Source organism: Eptatretus burgeri, chromosome 2, assembly GCF_056783735.1.
Source record: "Eptatretus burgeri isolate ZD-2024b chromosome 2, Ebu_testis_v1, whole genome shotgun sequence".
NCBI classification, from domain to species: domain Eukaryota; kingdom Metazoa; phylum Chordata; class Myxini; order Myxiniformes; family Myxinidae; genus Eptatretus; species Eptatretus burgeri.
Window position 1 is genome coordinate 113,089,162 of NC_140962.1, and position 20,341 is coordinate 113,109,502.

General features: G+C 46.1%; 1 protein-coding gene across 4 annotated transcripts in view; it reads right to left on the reverse strand.

Moving 5' to 3' along the window:
* Positions 1-10,118: 10,118 nt before the first annotated feature.
* Positions 10,119-20,341, reverse strand: part of LOC147032855 (uncharacterized) — a 322,720-nt gene continuing 312,497 nt past the window's right edge. For all 4 annotated transcript variants that reach the window (XM_085870793.1, XM_085870792.1, XM_085870794.1 and 1 more), the window contains one exon: positions 10,119-10,578. In XM_085870793.1, coding sequence (XP_085726919.1) covers positions 10,474-10,578 — 105 coding nt within the window. In that variant the 3' untranslated portion in view covers positions 10,119-10,473. The remainder of the gene's footprint in view (positions 10,579-20,341) is intronic.

Here is a 20,341-nt window from a genome sequence, read left to right on the forward strand (position 1 = left end):
CAGGCAGAGTCAACAGGCAGAGTCAACCCCACCTGGTATTAATTCAACAGCCGAGCAGGATTTGAACTCAGGATCCTCGGATCCCAAGCTGACCATCCCAACCATTAAGCTAACATCATGCATTTTTGGTCAATCCCACCTGGTATTAATTCAACGGCCGAGCAGAATTTGAACTCGGGATCCTCGGATCCCAAGCCGACCATCCCAACCATTAAACTAACATCATGCATTTTTGGTCAATCCCACCTGGTATTAATTCAACGGCCGAGCAGGATTTGAACTCAGGATCCTCGGATCCCAAGCCGACCATCCCAACCATGAAGCTAACATCATGCATTTTTGTTCAATCCCACCTGGTATTAATTCAACGGCCAAGCAGAATTTGAACTCAGGATCCTCGGATCCCAAGCCGACCATCCCAACCATTAAGCTAACATCATGCATTTTTGGTCAATCCCACCTGGTATTAATTCAACGGCCGAGCAGGATTTGAACTCAGGATCCTCGGATCCCAAGCCGACCATCCTAACATCATGCATTTTTGGTCAACCCCACCTGGTATTAATTCAACGGCTGAGCAGGATTTGAACTCAGGATCCTCGGATCCCAAGCCGACCATCCCAACCATTAAGGAAACATCATGCATTTTTGGTCAATCCCACCTGGTATTAATTCAACGGCCGAGCAGGATTTGAACTCAGGATCCTCGGATCCCAAGCCGACCATCCCAACCATTAAGCAAACATCATGCATTTTTGGTCAACCCCACATGGTATTAATTCAACGACCGAGCAGAATTTGAACTCAGGATCCTCGGATCCCAAGCTGACTATCCCAACCATTAAGCGAACATCATGCATTTTTGGTCAACCCCACCTGGTATTAATTCAACGGCCGAGCAGGATTTGAACTCAGGATCCTCGGATCCCAAGCCGACCATCCTAACATCATGCATTTTTGGTCAATCCCACCTGGTATTAATTAAACGGCTGAGCAGGATTTGAACTCAGGATCCTTGGATCCCAAGCCGACCATCCCAACCATTAAGCTAACATCATGCATTTTTGGTCAATCCCACCTGGCACTAATTCAACAGCCGAGCAGGATTTGAACTCAGGATCCTCGGATCCCAAGCCGACCATCCTAACATCATGCATTTTTGGTCAACCCCACCTGGTATTAATTCAACAGCCGAGCAGGATTTGAACTCAGGATCCTCGGATCCCAAGCCGACCATCCCAACCATTAAGGTAACATCATGCATTTTTGGTCAATCCCACCTGGTATTAATTCAACGGTCGAGCAGGATTTGAACTCAGGATTCTCGGATCCCAAGCCGACCATCCCAACCATTAAGCTAACATCATGCATTTTTGGTCAATCCCACCTGGTATTAATTCAACGGTCGAGCAGGATTTGAACTCATTTGAACTCAAGGATTTGATCATCAATTTGGTTTCAGACCAGGTCACTCTACCCTAGATATGCTGCTACTGCTCTCCCATCAATGGATGGAGGTCCTCAATGCCAGACAGGAAATCCGAGCCGTATCCCTGGACATATCACGTGCTTTTGACACAGTCTGGCACCCTGCCCTACTCACCAAACTCTCTGCCCATGGTATTCAAGGCCATCTCCACTCATGGCTCGCAGACTTCCTCTCCTGTCGCAGTCAACGTGTGGCCCTAAATGGAGTTCTTTCATCCCCTCTTCCTGTGCAGGCTGGAGTTCCTCAAGGTAGCGTTCTGGGCCCTGTTCTTTTTCTGGTTTTCATCAATGATCTCTCCGACTCTCTGGAAAATCCTCTATTTCTCTTTGCCGATGACTCAACCCTCTGCCGTACCATCTGTCATCCCTCAGACCGGCAAGCAGCAGCTTCTTCGCTCACTGCAGATCTGGATAAAATCACAAACTGGTCCAACACGTGGAACATGTCTTTCAATCCAGACAAATCTCACACTCTCACTATGTCTCTTCGAAAGGACCGTTTACAAAACCCCCCATCCACTTTCTCAACAATCCTCTGGAAGAAGTCTTTTCTTTCAAGCTTCTGGGTCTCACTATCTGCCATGACCTTTCCTGGGAAAGTCACATTTCCAACCTTGCCTCAAAAGCCAGTCGCCGACTGGGAATCCTCCGTCGTGCAAAGTCCTTCCTCGGCCCTCTTGAGCTCCTGACCACTTACAAAGCTTTTGTCCGTAGCCTGATGGAGTACTGCTCTCCCCTCTGGGCTGGTGCTCCTGCCTCCCACCTTTCTCGACTTCACGCTGTCGAAACCAGGGCTTTTAAGATCATTGGCATCTCCCGCAATGAAGCTGAGTCTTTGGGCCTCTCACTCAATCACCGCAGGTTGGTCGGTGGTCTTTCTGTCTTCTACCGACTCCTCTCCAGCCTTGCCCCCCTGCTCTCTCTGCGATTTGTCCCAACCACATTTCCACAGGGCGCTCAAGGTCCGCCAACAACCCCCTTCTGGTAAAACTACCAAAATCACGAATCACTGCTCATCTTCACTCTTTCATTCCTCTTTTTTCCCGCCTTTGGAATAAACTTCCTCACTCTATTCTTTCCCATTCTTCCCTTCAGGCTTTCAAAACAGCTGTTCACCACCACCTCTTATCTTCCCCCATCCAAATCCTCGATCTTTTCTACCCCCGATAATCCACCCAAGCCCACTTCCTTCAATTCTCCTGCTTTCCTTCCTGAAAGTCCCTTTAATGTCCATCTTCCCCTCGCCATGTTCCCCGTCCCATCCCCATCCCACTCCCTTCCACAGTTCACCTAATGTGTCTGTTCCCCACTGTTTTGTCCCTTCCACTCCCGCCCCTCTTGTCTCATGCCTCCTTGCTGTGAGTTGTGTGTTAGCTCTCATACGAGCCTCGACCAAGGTATACAAAAAAAAAAATAAAAAAAAAAAAAAAAAAACTCAGGATCCTCGGATCCCAAGCCGACCATCCCAACCATTAAGCTAACATCATGCATTTTTGGTCAATCCCACCTGGTATTAATTCAACGGCCGAGCAGGATTTGAACTCAGGATCCTCAGATCCCAAGCCGACCATCCTTACATCATGCATTTTTGGTCAATCCCACCTCGATTTGAACCCAGATACATTCTGTATATTTAGACGTTTTCAACTTAACATTTTTTACTCATGTTAAATGGTTAAAAATTTGTTTTAAAAATTATTTATTTTTGTACACAAACTCAAGCCTCATGGAAGAGCTCGAATTTGTTAAGGGTGCCTGTGATAGCTCACCTACTCTGCTGAAGGACACTATAGGATCCTTAATATTGACCAACTCATGCTGTCAGACAGGACCCCCAATTTTAGGGTCTCTGTCAGGGACAGCACACACACAATGCTGAATGACCCTGCACGTGAAACACCAGGATGAGGGTTTATAGCTGGGTCGAGATTCAAAAACGGGCTAAACAGCTCAAAGGTAAGTGTGCTATCCTCTGACCCATCCTATCAGACATTGCACCCAATGTAACGGTTCTATCTATCTCGCGTATGACAAATTGCAGCTCACAGATCGAAGTCTAAGTTGGACAGCCAAGTCACAGCACTGTCTGCTGTTTGGTGGATTGCCCTAAACCCTTCATCAACTTTCTGTAGGTGACACTCATTCTCAATGTGATGAAGAGTCTGATCTGGGTGACCGTAGTGACATGCTGAACTGTCTTTGAAATACCATTTGTGGAGGTGGCGTGATGTCCTTGCATGGTGGAGTACTGATCCTGCTGAGCGCAGACTCACTGTTTCCGGGGGACGTCGAAACCTGGAGGCTCTTCTGTCGGATCACTCACCAGTTCTTTGCTTGCAATGTTGTTTGTCCATCGGATTGCACCACTTGTCCTTTGTGATAAACCCCACATCACTCTAAACATTCGCAGAGTCCCTGAAAGGTTTGCGTGACTTGAGTCGTATACTTGGTAGATTCTGCAGGTCTTCATGGGTTGGAAGCTCTGGGTTGGCTTTGATGCAGTCAAACTCTTTCAGCATTCTTGTGTTATATCACACATGGGGGGTGGGGGTGTTAGACAGGACTAGGAGCCACTGCACAGGTGTTCATTTCAGTGTACTACTGATTATCCACATCAGTGTTTTCAGGACAGTGTCCAAACGTTTTGTGTGGCTCTCTCTACCCAAACAGGAGCACGGTATTGTGATGCAGAGTACACAAGGGCAAGGCTAGCAGTGTGAAGCGTGCATGCCTTGATCTCCAACTGGTGCCCGCCAGTTTCCGGATGACGTTTACACTAATCTTCATCTTTTCTGTGACCCGTTTTATGTGTTCGCGGAACGTGAGGCTGCCATCAAGGATGACTCCAAGGAACTTGGGGAATGGTTCGTTCTTGAGAACCTGGAGTTTGCCGTTAACCAGTCTGTTGCTGAGATGGAAAGTGGTAACTGCAATCTGAGTTGAGTTTGGGTGGAGGTGGCGGTAGATAAAGTATTGCTCCATTACCTTTAAGTCTCGGCACAGGGTACCGCGGAGATCTCTTTAGGAGAAACTTGAACGACAGGAGAAACTCTTTAGAATAAAGCGTTACAGACGGATAAACTTGGCTCCTTTTATACATCGATGACCTTGAGTTGGGTTGAGTGATGAAGTGGACTTTACACACAAGCGTAGTGGGTCCTTTAACACAGGAAAGATGTTGAGAAAACCTCACAATTGACATCGGTGGATGCACTTATGTATTTATTTTAGAATGTTTCACCTTCACCGCAAACAGTAACTCGGAAAGGTATCCCAGCACACGGTAGGAGTACCATTAACAAACAGGAAGGGCACTCGGTAGAGCGCATACCTCCGCCACCTCATGCTTGATCCACGAGAACATATCGGGCACAATACATTTTTGAAATATCACGCTGTACAGTACTATATCGTTTTTGGCCCTATCTCTCAATGGTGAAGAATCACTTTTAAAATTAAATAATTATCGTATCCAGATCCGGATCTTCACCAAAATCTAATCAATTCGTCCTTGCCACACACCCAACATGTCCACCAAGTTTCGTCCAAATCCATCCACAATTTTTTGAGATATCCTGCACACAGACAGACAGACAGACAGACAGACAGACAGACAGACAGACAGACAAACAGACAGAGAGGGGGTGAAAACATCACCTACTTCACCTTCGGTGGCAGAGGTAACAATGGACGGATTGCAATTTGCTGTTTAAACGATGAAATACAAAGGATGCAAGTTATGCTATTTCAAGATGTCTGCGTCATAGTTGTGTATCCACCCATCCATAGGGACCATACTCTATGCAGAGCGTTGGTGCTGCCTAAGCAGTCTCCTTGGCTATTGGACACAATCCTGGACAGGTCGCCAATCCGACACAGTACACCAGCAGGCTGGCACTCATTTTGCCGACCCCGGAAGGATGACAGGCAATCAACCCCACCTGGTATTAATTCAACAGCCAAGGGGGATTTGAACTCAGGATCCTAGGATCCCAAGCCCACCACCCTAAAGATTGCAGATGTCAGCTCCCTTTCTGATCTCTCAACTATCTATGCAATGGTTAGAGCACCCACTCGAGTCTCAGAGGTCAGCGGGTCAAAAAAACACATGGAATGTGGTGCTTCCTTACTTGAAGTTCAGCATTTAAAAGGATAAGAGGATGGACAATTTCCACAGGTGGGCATCCATAGGGAGTCGGAAATTTCTCCTTAGGAAACACTCGGGTGAGTGCGGTGAGAAAAGCGGAGTCAGTCTTGTGACGTCGCTGGTACCCAGAGTGCCGTGGGTATTCTCCAGAGCTCAGTGGTTGTGTTTATATCATATAACAGTCCTGTGTTGTGTCTCGTGTATTTGTTTGTATGTCCATGTGTTTGTATGTCCATGTGTTTGTATGTCCATGTGTGTGGGTGTTGTTTGTGCACTCTCACACACCACCCCTCTATCCAGCAAGTGAGGTGTGTGTGTGTGTGTGTGTGTGTGTGTGTGTGTGTGTGTGTGTGTGTGTGTGTGTGTGTGTGTGTGTGTGTGTGTGTGTGTGTGTATATGTGTATGTGTTCGTGCATGTGGGGCAGCTCCACGATGAACCTTCGATCCTGTTAAAAAAATCCGCACCCAAGCAAACTTTAACAAAGCAAAGGCTTTGTCTGTACATGTGTTTATTACAAATACTTGAGATTTTCAAACAACTTTCCACCTTTACATAATAATTGTATAGCCAGAGGTGACAGACATTACATTATAAAATAACACAGTACGGGCTTCAAAATATTAATCGGCAATGTGGCTGGCAATGTCTGCAAAAAGCGTAACCACCAAACGTAACAAACTCAAAAGATATATGCACCCGTGTATTTACAATATAACTGCTAATATATATATATACAGCAAAGCTCTTGGCATGTATGTTTGATACCTCGATACAAAATATGTAAAGTGCAGACAAATGGCTAGGATGTAGACACCATGGAACCTCCCAATAATTTATATTCCTTTACAAACAGCACCACTTATCAAACTCTCCAGATTTAAATGAAAACGAAATAGGAAAACATCATAAAAGATACTTAAAATATTATCTGTGGCCCTACCAAGTAAATCAAGTAAATAAATCAACAGTAATCTAGCTGGAATGATCTGTTCTTGGGTGATGACTTTGAAATATGATCGCGTCATGGCTTTAATTGCTGTGATGCCATTTTTACGTTCACATTGTTCAAGCTTCTTTATGATGGTGCATCTTCCTGTATATTATATCAGTGTAAACATTAAGACGTTTGTCTTATTTAAGCGTACTAACAGATGCAGAGATATAACAGCAGCAATAACACGACTCTGGATCATCTACACTAAGTGATGACCATGACGTGGTCACTACCACTGCAGCATTCACTTTGGGGGGGTGTTGGACACGCTATGCCGGCACTTGGTCAAAGTGGGATCAAGAATAATGTGGCCAAAGGCCTGCATTGGTCTCCTGCTTTCAAAAAGTCTCAGAATAGTGAGAAAATTTATTGTAGAAAATTAGCAGTCCGACTATGCCACCTATGGTACTGCATTTGTAGTGAACAAAGCCATGAAGTGGGCTTAAATTACATTCATCTCGAGGGGAGAAAATTGCTTTCATTCAAAAGGCTTATCGATGAAGCGTCGAAGCATGCAGCTGCTCCAGCTGGCACAGAAGAATTGCCAAGGCAGGTATGTTGATAATACAACACAACAGCTGGTCAACAATGCCAATATTGGCTCAGGTACGGCTTGTTGAACCTCTGGCAGAAATATAGTTTTCAAGCACAAGTAACTTTGTGCTAAAGACCTTGACTACGGAGTTGTGAAACTCTTCTGAATTATTTTTTACTCGTTGATTTCATGATTACATTTCTGAATCAAAGCTTCCGTCATGTGTTTAATGACCAAATGTAAAGTCCTTGGATCTCTGTGATCAACAAGTGACCACAACCTTGTTAGTTAAGCGTAGCCCTCTAGCCAGGAAGCTTCTTATTGGAATTTGACTGTTTACTTGGTCATTTAAAGCAGCATGGATTTGTTAAAACTCACAGCATATGCCAAAAAAAAGTTTCCAATCACTCAGCAAAAGCAACTATTTTTGTCCAATTGTAAATGCGAATGATTGACACAAAATGTCCCAATACCTTAGAGGCCATAAAATCGTGCAGAACTACTTGCCATTGCCTATTCGGTGGTTCAAATTCCAATGGCTTTAAACCACAGTAGCATAGTCCTTCAATGGCAAGGAGCAAATACTATACAAAGTACAGAATTGCATGACACATCACTTCAGTAACATAAATCACCCTTGGTGTTTACTTCATAATGCTTTTCGATAGGGTTCTTTGTGATAGTTTGAAATGATTAAATCCTGACTGCCAACTTTAACATCTTATTTTACTTTTTGATGAAAAAAAAACAAAAGTGGATTGTTAAGTTTAGAAATTGGAAATCAAAAATGAATAAACAATCAGATATAACATACTTTTGAGTTGCACTCTGCACACAATTCCTTTTACTTTAGTGAATGAAAGAGGATGACGGTGATAAATAATGCATTGAAATGTGATATAACTTATGTATAATCATGGTATGCAACTGATTATTGTAGCGACATCTGTTAACCTGATGGTTATAATTAAGTGTGACTCTGCCTATTTTTCCAGGTCATACATACAATGAGCAGACACAATCATTGAGGAATCAACATTACCGACGCATCAAAATACTGTAGTTATAGTAAAGAATGCTTTAGTACAACATCAATGTCATTTGAACAACTAAAAAAATGTATATAATGCACTATTCTGCACTTAAATAGGCAATATTTTAATTCATGTTTTGGTATCCAATATATGTGTGTGTGTGTGTATATATATATATATATATATATATATATATATATATATATATATATATATATATATATATATATATATATATATATATATATATATATATATATATATATTGTTTAAGATTGGGGCGGTTGGGATTACACATTTTTAAAGAAGAATGCACTTCCAACCAAAAGTAAAAAACACAAGATCGACTCCACTAATTTGAGCAAAAAAGCGAGAGCAGACCCACTCTCAGGCAATGTTTCACCGGCTTCATCAGACACAACAGAATTCGCAGCTGGCTTCATCAGGAACAATAGAACCTATTATGCCTGATGAAGCCAGCTCCGAAGCCGGTGAAATGTTGCCTGAGACCGGGTCTACTATCGCTTTTTTGGAAACGCCTTCTTCTTCAAATGTATATGTATATATATATATATATATATATATATATATATATATATATATATATATATATATATATATATATATATATATATATATATATATATACACACACACACACACTCCTTCTTTTAGTAATTTGTTAAGCAATTTGCAAAAAAGAAGAATTCTAAACCATTGACACTCGTATGTTTCTTTTGGAAATAAAATGTCTTTTTTATTTATTTAATTTCCCCTGCAGACAAGCGATTTAAAACAAACCCATTCAAATGAAGTTTATTTAAGCATGAATAAAAATATGCAAATTGAATTGTTCGAATTATGAATACTCTGGGCAGACTCTCATCCACTGAGGGTGTAAAACTACTTGGATATATTCTTTGAATGAACGTAAAAGTTGCAAATCAAAGCTTGTGGGGTTAAAATCCAGCTTTAACCTTTCCACCAGAAAAAAAAATCTCAAGTCAAGCAAGTGATAAATGTGTCTAAAAAATAATTTCAGTTCCCTTGAAGAAATCAAACAAATCAGGTGTGTTCACCGACACAACCACCATCGCCAGCAACTTCAAAAAAATTGTAATGAGGAATAATTTCCTTTTAATGGTTTTCTTACTAAAAAAAACTAACCATCTGTAGCATGACTGTGCTACCTTCCTGGCTGGAAGACAGTTCTAATGGAGTGCATGGCAGTTCAAGGAACTTGCCATCATAACACATGCACAATGGCAAGGGCCAATGATACAGATTTTCTTTTCCTCACTTTGAATTTACAAAACAAGAAAAATGCACAAGAAAAGGTTACCCTACTAATGCTGCCAACAAAACAACATCTTCAAGTTCCTTTCCTAATGTCAACAAATTTCATCCAAAATAGTTGAACGATTCGAAAGCGCATTGCAATGCTATGTCCTCAGCGAATGTAACAAATTCATGTTTCAAGGACGCATATCTAAGAATGATGTCTCTCAATCGGCATCATAAGTGAAAAGTTGGCACTCAAAAATATAATGCTGAAAACCGCAAACAATTTCCAAACAATCATTTTATGATAGCTATTTTAAATCTCTCATTAACCTGACAGCTGACAATTCCAGCTACAAAATTTCACAATAACAATACCTAGGAAGATTTTCACTAAGTAAATCAAGTTAAAATATTGCTTCGTGCCACCAGTAAGAGTGAAAGGTGAAAAACCAGCCACAAGCGCATTTGTAAAGGAAAATATGTGGTGAGCTGATCATGTGATGACAATGAAAAGGATGGCTTGTGAAGATACATATATATATATATATATATATATATATATATATATATATATATATATATATATATATATATATATATATATATATATATATATATATATATATATATATATATATATATTGAGTTACATTGCGACCGAATTACCCTGTGACATCATCAGCTGAGTAGTACTTGAGAGAACTGATAAAAACTTATTTCAAATTAACTGGTAAGAAGACCTTGGGCCTTATCCCCATGACCACAATGATTAAAAATCCCAAATGTTCTTGACGTAAACCTGTTCCCAGTTCCGATGTGAAATTAGTGTGAAGACATATAAGTTGACTTCACATACGATAATTACAAGAATCGCAGGCCAGCTGACATGTGATGGTAACTTCATTTTTCTTCACTTCAGAATGGTGTGGTTCGTCTGACATAGTACAGTACAACAACGTCGACCCTTTTCTTGTTAGGCCACATGAATCATCACGCGGCATCTCTAAGTACGACAAGCTCCACGATGTTCTGGAAGCTCTTGAGCAAAGCGACTGCCTGGTCGTGATCCAGCTGAGCAAAGTTGTAGCCGTTAGCCTATGAAGAGTGAAAATGGAATCAATATGTACATGGATGCTCAAAAACATTCAGCTGAGAAAAGGACACTTGGTCAAAAGGTAGCAACAAAATATTAAATACAGACAATTCTCATTCAACTACTGTGTTATTGTTCCCCAGTCCATTTTTATTAAAAAAAAAAACTACCCCTATTTCAACTAAAACGAGAAAGCATCTCAAAATGCAAAGTCCATCCATATCTGCTTTGTACTCAAACAAAACTTGACGAAAACGAGTTTTAAAAAAAATTATACATTTAATCAATGCATGTTCTCCATATTCTCATAATAAAGGTTTGTTAAAGATTTGATGACAACAGCTCAGATGGTAAAAATGTTAATTCCTGGACAGACAAACTGAAACTCAATGGTTAATAAAAAAGAAACACAGAAGTGATTAAAAAAACGGGGCGTCTCATGCCTGACGTGCTGTGGTGGGGATAATAAGGGCATTGCCATAAATAAATTTTTATTCATGATGACATTGCCATTTCACATTTTGACACAATTTTTTTGATTATTTTCTCCATATTCTCCAAATAAAGTTTTGTTGAAAATTTGATGAAATAAGCTCTGAAAAAGTCATCGATGACACACACACACAAACACACACACACACACACACACACACACACACACACACACACACACACACACACACACACACACACACACGATTGTAAAACATACCAAAATTGTAAAATTGATTCGCAAAAAAGATTGTCAAAATTGATTCTCTAAAAATCTCAAAAATGATTGTAAAACATCTCTCCCACTGGATGGAGAGATGGGTAAATTAGCAAAGCACCTGTTCTTCTGGGCAAATTAATTCCCCACATATATATATACATATATATATATATATATATATATATATATATATATATATATATATAATATATGCATATAATATATATATATATATATATATAAATATAAATACATAAATATATACATATAAATATATATATATATATATATAAATAAATATATAAATATATATACATACAAATATATATACATATATATATATTTTCGCAACTTTTTTTTCAACAAAATTTCGATTTTTTTTTTTTTTGCATTTTTACATGTTTTAAGTGATTTCCAACCCCCCCCTCATGCTACATACCATTTCTCGCCCATTGTTAATAAATTATAATTATTAGAAATGTTCCCTGCTCGTTTTTGTCTTTTCTTCCATTGATCCAGCATGGTCCGAATCCTAGTTTATCCGGGACTTTATTCCCAACGATCTGTTCCTTTTCTCCGGTATATCCTTGGCAGTGTCGCTCGGCTGCATCCGATCCGGTAAAATGATCCGGTCTGGGAGAGTGATCTGGTTCGGACAAGGCGTATCGAGGGTGTGTTCCCCGGTAATTAAATCACGTGATTAATTAGGTAACCCGATCAACCCATACACTGGAGGACCCTAGGTCACGCGGTTGAGTTATTGGCGTCCACAGTCGGTTAAGCGACCTGCCGCGTCACGGAATTATCCTTGTGTGACGGCCTACAATTCCGGGGAGTCTGGTGGGAAATGAGATAGCTTCCCCCACCTAGTGGTCTTCCCACCCGACCCCTGGCCCGCAACAATATATATATATATATACATACATATATATATATATATATATATATATATATATATATATATATAGAAATATATATATATATATACATATATATATATAAATAAATAAATAAAAAAATATATATATATCTTCTTCTTCTTTCGGCTGCTCCCGTAAGGGGACGCCACAGCGGATAATGTGAATGATCCGCATAGTGATTTGGCACATGTTTTATGCCGGATACTCTTCCTGACGCAACCCTGGTCGCCTCTTACGACACAGGGATATGGTACACCTATTTTTAACCGGGGTATACACCGGCCCAGTATACTGGTTCTCATTTCGCCGACCTCAGAAGGATGACAGGCTGAGTCAACCCCCTGGTGTATTAATTCAGTGGTACAACGGGGCTTGAACTCAGGACCTTTTGGATCCCAAGCTGCTGCCCGAACCACTGCGCCAACACTAGGCTATATATATATATATATATATATATATATATATATATATATATATATATATATATATATATATATATATATATATATATATATATATATATATATATATATATATATATATATATATATATATATATATACACACATACATATATATACTTCTTCTTCTTTCGGCTGTTCCCGTCAGGGGTCGCCACAGCGGATCATCCGTTATGATCCGCATACTGATTTGGCACAGGTTTTACGCCGGATGCCCTTCCTGACGCAACCCTGGTTGCCTCTTATGACACAGGGATATGGTACACCTATTATAACCGGGGCATACACTGGGTACTCACTTCGCCAACCTCGGAAGGATGACAGGCTGAGTCAACCACCTGGTGTGTATTAATTCAAGCGGCCAATAGGGCTTAAACTCAGAAGCTTTTGGATCCCAAGCCGCTACCCGAACCACAACGCCAACACCAGGCTACTATATACATTTATATATATATATATATATATATATATATATATATATATATATATATATATATATATATATATATATTGTTGGGGATTCGCGCCCGCCGACGTGCGATCGGCCGCTCGACTCGAATGGCGGCCGCCTCGCCCATCGGAACGGACAATTTAGTCTTGACCCTCTCGGACCAACGCCGGGAGCTAGTCACGGGTGGGGGTTTAACCTCACCACGATCGTGCCAATTGCCCACCCGCGCAGGATAGTGTCGCTCGCCACATTCGATCTACCTAAGTACCTGCGCGAATGGTCAACCGGGCGATCGCACCTCGCCGCAGGTCGACTCCGGACACGGGCCGCCTGGGCGGCTCGTTCCGTGCTACAGTGATAACCGAGCGGTGTTATCGTCGGCCTCGACGGTTCCGATTAATTACCGGGCGTATTAAGCCCACTACGAACCCTTTATGTGAAGCAGGATGGAGGGTCAATGAAGAAAAGACGAAGCGAAACGGGAAAACAGTTCACACAATGCACATTTATTACGCGACACACGGAAAGCACACATATACAGCCAAACAGTCAAAGTGCACAGAGAGCAGTCAAAACAAAAGAAACAATGACGCAGAGTTACTACCGAATACGCGTACACACGGCAACACTTATATAGTTCGACTTTACAGACGGCGCCAACACACATTCACTCAAAAGCAAAGGAAAGAAGCCACCCTCATAGACAAGGGGGCAGACGGGCCTGTAGGCCAATATGCGCGCGTGACCTGAAGAAGCGGCCAAGTCCGCGAGACCGGGTGGGTCCTACCCGCGTCCTCGTGACACGTTGGCAGACGAGCTGCGGATGAGGCCGCGTGGCTGTGCCCCAACTCCGTGCTCCTTGGCGGGTTTCGTTGGCACGACGTTTGGAGTGGGGTGGGAACGGGGCCCCCTTTTTGCACTATCTCAGCGCGGGGGGAAAGGGGGATTTGTTAATGCCCTGGGGGAGGAGAATGGCTGGCTGGCTTGGGTCCCACGACGAGCGATCTCACACCGCGACCTCGTCGCCGACCGCCGTCCTTCTCGCCTCGGACCCCGAGCTCCTTGGCCTCTTCCCACAACTCTCCTCAGCCGACTGCAGAACCCAACTCGATGCCTTCGCCACCCGACTCCACTCTCTGCCACACCGATGACTCGACTCACTCTGCCCTGCCGACACACACTGCTACTGCCACACTCTGCCACGATTCGCCTTGCGCTCGCCGTTTTATAGGCCGGCAGGAGAAAACAATATGCAAATTTCCAGATCAGGATGACCTCGGGGGCAGAGCCACGCTCGCCAATTGGACGGAGGAAAAGTGGGCGTGAACCTCCCCTGATCCTAGAATTTGCATATATCGATCTCACACAGACGCGCCTGGAGGTGGGGCCAAGCCACTCCGCGCTTGCTAATTGGACGGATCAGAAGTGGACGTGTAGCGTTCTTGATCCGAATTCTCCCATCGGAAAGGCCGCTATTTGCACTCGCGGCGCGGTGCGTATCGCTGAATGAGCCCAAGACAGCCCGGCGCTCAGTGTTCACAGGTGGTGCGGGAATGGCCGTAGAAGGAGAGAGGTGAGGGTGGTGGAGGGTTTATCGGTGGTGGTTTGATGGATATGGTGTCGTTTGGGAATGACGGTGATGCGATGTTTGTGGGATTGATTTGTGAAGGTAAAGGTCGTGGCTGTTGGCATTGTTGTTGTTGTCTGAGGGTTGGAGCGTGGTTGCAGTTGGTGACGATGGCTGGCGTGGTGGTGAAGGGGGTTGTTGTGTGATGGCGGTTGAGACGTGGTTGGTTCAAAATAAAGATAGAACAGAAAAACGGCTATCTCAAAGCGTCGCAGCCCAAATGAATCACATAAATTCCCTCTCAACAACGGGTTTGGGGCTAACTACACATGCACTTAGAGTTATCTCACCTACGGGTCCTGAATGGTGGTTTGCGAATTTCCACAGACGTAACACTACCCCCTCCCCTTTTTACGGACTCGTCCCGAGTCATCAAATTCTCGTGTGCCAACATGTGTAGTTCTCCCCTAGTACGTTTTACCTTCGGATCCCTGAGTGCGACATTCATGGTATTCGTGTCCCCAAAATAAATAACCTGAGGGCTGAGTAACTAACTAAACAAACCCACTCACTCAGACGACTTAAATAAAATTGCCGGCGCTAGACAGACATGCCGGGGGCGCACTCGTATTTACAGTACATCTTACTTACAAATTTTACACTATACCATGGGCCAGGATCAATGGACTCTGCAGGAAAAAGAAGAAGTCAACAGTCAACAGTGAACCGGCACATGGGCCGCCACTGCAGGCCCGTGTTGTAGTTGCCAACAGGACAGTCCTTGCAACTCACGACGATCCCGGCGCACATGGTAATTAACAAGGGGGGGGGGCAAAGCAAAATAGAACGGGGGCTGGTGAACAGGGGCAGTGGGCATGGCATGGCATGGCAAAGGCAGCAGGCAAACACAGCCTGCAGAACCAGGCCGCTGCAGGCAAACACAGCCGGCAGACGAACTGGCCGGCACAGGCCTTAAAGTACAGCAGCTGCAGATTGGTGGAGGGAGTGCGGTGGTGCTGGCCACACAGCAGGCGATCTCGGACCTATCGCCTTTGCCTGTCACTGTCCATACCCACTCCCTTCATTTGTAAAAACCCAATTTAGCCCTAACTACTTTTTTTGTTGTTTTTATTTTTTTTTATTCCTCCCCACTATAATTCGTCCCCTAACCCCCCTTTTTCGTCCTTGTTCGGCTAACCTATCGTCCCCTAGCCTACTCCCAACCCCTACATTCCCTTCCCGGAGGGGAATAAGGGAGAGCTAGCGTCCTGTGTCGAAGCCCAACGAAGCCTCAGGATGACCTCCCCAGACTTCAGCGATCTTTAACCCAAAGTAGGTCCAGCGGCCCACAACGAGAGCGAAGGGATGGATTGTGTGGAGGGGTACACTTCCTAATATACCCTATCCATTTAACTGTTAAACTACCCCAGGGCTTTCAACAAGCGCCTCTCACTTAAACTATTGGTTCGAGCAACCAAGATTCCCGTCGCCTGTGTTGGTATCCTCGCAAATTTCGGGACTCGCCTCCCAATTTTCTTCCCGTGCCCTCACACGGTCTCATGGCTGGGACACGTGGCTCCCCTTGGCAGGCACTACCGTCTGCCGATTCTCCAGCTATGGCACCACCGGGCACTACACTGCCTCCAACCTACCAGCTCCCGAAACACCGGGGGAGTGCCCTCCCTGGCGACTCCCCTGAAACGCTCACGTGGAATGCTGGTTTCCCGGGCCCCTTTCCGAGGGTCACCCGTGCCCACAACACTGCCCACGCGGCTAACGGCGCCCCGGGCCCCCGCATCATGCGGCACACCCGTGCCCACTACGCTATCTCGGCCCCCCATGGGCCCTTGGCCTACCACGGCGGACTAGCCCGGTGCCCAGGGTACCCACTCCGCGATACTCACCTTTCGCAGCCACGCTCCCAGCCAGTCAACAGGGCTCCTGCACCCCTCCAAATGGGTATCGAGCCTACACTCCAACCAACAGCAAAACGACTTCCATTTTGTCAATTTAACTAACCCAGCTAACTCACTCTACACTCACCCCGGGGTCCCTTGGGTGAGAGTCACTCCTCCCCCCAATTACTCATCGCACCATGCATTCCACATTCGCTCCATTCACACAAACCCGCTGGCCTCACTCACTCATCATGTACTCACCTCACAACTCTTCAACACACACACCGCTGAACTCTACCATCCTTCTAACTACATCCCCTAACGACCTCGTGCTCCCACGTCATCCCTTACACTACAGCACGTTCCATTTAACACTACGTAGCTAAACTATGTCCCCTCTACACATTCACTGTCAGTCACTGTCTCCAAATCATTAAAATCATTTTCCATCCTAAATCTGGCTACAATCCCTCGACCTAATCCATTCCACAGGCCCCATGAGGACTTACCCCTGCCCCATGAAGCTGGTCAAGCTAAGCTAACCCTTCCCCCTAACTAGTGGTTATCCTGTGCCCAGGGCAGAGGGGTCTTCCACCCCCATGCCTGGGAATCATGTTCACCCGAAAGCGAGGCTTGTTTTTTTTTTCTTTTAAAATGCGCAGCACCAGCGCGGCAATTCAGCCGCGCACCTTTGGCCTGACGTCATGGCAGCGGTTCGCGTCCCCCGTCCCTCTTGGACGGTACCATCCGGCATGGATTCACCCTCCTGCCGGATTCCAACCATACACGCAGCCATGACGTCACCCGGCGCATAAAAAAACACAAGCCCCGCGTCTCGAGGGGTTCCCCACGCGAACACATGTGCTCTGCCCGTTGGAGCTTAACACACACGCTCGCGTGGAGAACCCATCCGGTCCAAATCCGAAATCCTGCCTAAACTTTGTCCGTCCGCGGGATCGGCAAATCCACCGCTGGCGTTTCCGGACCGGGCTTCACTCCCGCAAGCGAGCACGTGGCGGCCTCGTGCGTTGCACGGCACGAACCTCGCGCTCGCTGCTGGGTGAACCCGGCGCGGTGCCAAAAATAGCTACGGGCGCTACCCGGCCCTCGTTCCTCTATCGCCGTCTCCGTCGCCATTCAAACCACGCACACCTGCGTGTTACGACGCTCACTCTCCATTCCATTACATTCACATTCACACCGGGAGACGCGGCTGCATGCTCACGCATGCCGACTGACATCTCCCTCACATACCGCTCTCTCACACACACGGTCTCGCTTGCACTCGGCCGCTCACTCACTCGTGCCATTTCTCTTGCACACGTGGTTCCATTCACACACGGCCGTTCACCCGCACCCGTGGCCCGTTCCACACACGGTTCCTCATCCACACACGGCGTGCTGGGAGGCACGCACTTCGGCACACTTGCCACCACACCACTCACACACGGGGTCGCTTCCACACACGGGAGTGCACTCACACCTTGCACCACACACACCGGGACAACCACACTGGGGATTAGTGCCACCACAAGGGGTTCCGGGGCCTCTATATCCCCCAAGCTCGGCGTGCACCTCTCCACAGCACCCGTCCCCTCGACCTCGCAAAGCTCGACCGAACCCACCTGGTCGTGAATCGCTTCAAGGGGGCATCCTCCCTCCCCTCATTCCTGGAGGAGGCTATCCAGCTGCTTTCACCGGGTCACGAAACAGTCCGCCAGCTCCCCCTTATCGTCCTCTACTAACTCCATGTGTGTTTGCTCGTCCTTAACCCCGTCCAATTCACCCTCTATCTCCCGTGTCTCTATACATTTTATTCTTTCCGTCGTCATCTCGTGTCTCGTCTCACACGTTTCGGTCATCCCATTTAATTTTCCCCTCTCGGTCACCGTCACTTCTTCCGTCACCTTTACACTTCTCGCCCAACGTCCCCCGAATTATTTTGCCCTCACCCGCCTCCATTGCGAGCCCGACAACCGTTGCACTCCCTCCCAGCTCGTTCGCTCCCACACGTGGCGTCGCCATTATGCACTCCGTTGTCCGTGCTTCACTGCACGCTATTGCCTTCATGCCCGCCTGCAGGCTTCGGCCTATTTGCTGCATCTCACCCCGCAGTTCTCTCATTTCTTCCTTCAAATTCGCCTTCATTTCGTTTGTGTTTGTATCCATCTTCGCATTCATTGCCGCCAGCATGGCGCATAGCTGGGCCATGTCGGGCGCACTCGGCTCAGCCGATTCGGCGAGGATCGGGGGGTTTTGGCGGAGAGGGGGAGGGGAGGTGTCATACACCGCGGCCTCTGCTGCTGCCGCGCCCGTTTCGGGTTCTGGGTTCGGTTGGGGGAGTTCTTGCTCCTGCACAACCAACATTTCCTGCTCGGGGTCTCCATCCTGGGCCATGGATTCTTACAATTCTACATCCATTTCTACTACCCCCGGCTCCCGCTCGCTTTGAGACTCCATCTTATTTCTCATAAGGGATTAATTTGGCCTGCTCGTAATTTGGAGGGAATCGGGGGTCGCTCCTCTCATCCCTGAACCGATTCCCGTGAATTTAGCTTGGAGGCGGGAGGGATTCGAATCCCACTCCCGGACACCAGTGTTGGGGATTCGCGCCCGCCGGCGTGCGATCGGCTGCTCGACTCGAATGGCGGCCGCCTCGCCTACCGGACGGACAATTCAGTCATGACCCTCTCGGACCAACGCCAGGAGCTAGTCACGGGTGGGGGTTTAACCTCACCACGATCGTGCCAATTGCCCACCCACGCAGGATAGGGTCGCTCGCCACATTCGATCTACCTAAGTAGCTGCGCGAATGGTCGACCGGGCGATCGCATCTCGCTGCAGGTCGACTCCGGACACGGGCCGCTTGGGCGGCTCGTTCCGTGCTACAGTGATAACCGAGCGGTGTTATCGTCGGCCTCGACGGTTCCGATTAATTATCGGCCGTATTAAGCCCACTACGAACCCTTTATGTGAAGCAGGATGGAGGGTCAATGAAGAAAAGACGAAGCAAAACGGGAAAACAGTTCACACAATGCACATTTATTACGCGACACACGGAAAGCACACATATGCAGCCAAACAGTCAAAGTGCACAGAGAGCAGTCAAAACAAAAGAAACAATGACGCAGAGTTACTACCAAATACGCATACACACGGCAACACTTATATAGTTCTACTTTACAGACGGCGCCAACACACATTCACTCAAAAGCAAAGGAAAGAAGCCACCCTCATAGACAAGGGGGCAGACGGGCCTGTAGGCCAATATGCGCGCGTGACCTGAAGGAGCGGCCAGGTCTGCGAGACCGGGTGGGTCCTACCCGTGTCCTCGTGACACGTTGGCAGACGAGCTGCAGATGAGGCCGCGTGGCTGTGCCCCAACTCCGTGCTCCTTGGCGGGTTTCGTTGGCACGACGTTTGGAGTGGGGTGGGAACGGGGCCCCCTTTTTGCACTATCTCAGCGCGGGGGAAAGGGGGAATTATTGATGCCCTGGGGGAGGAGAATGGCTGGCTGGCTTGGGTCCCGCGACGAACGATCTCACACCGCGACCTCGTCGCCGACCTCCGTCCTTCTCGCGTCGGACCCGAGCTCCTTGGCCTCTTCCCACAACTCTCCTCAGCCGACTGCAGAACCCAACTCGATGCCTTCGCCACCTGACTCCACTCTCTGCCACACCGATGACTCGACTCGCTCTGCCCTGCCGACACACACTGCTACTGCCACACTCTGCCACGATTGGTCTTGCGCTCGCC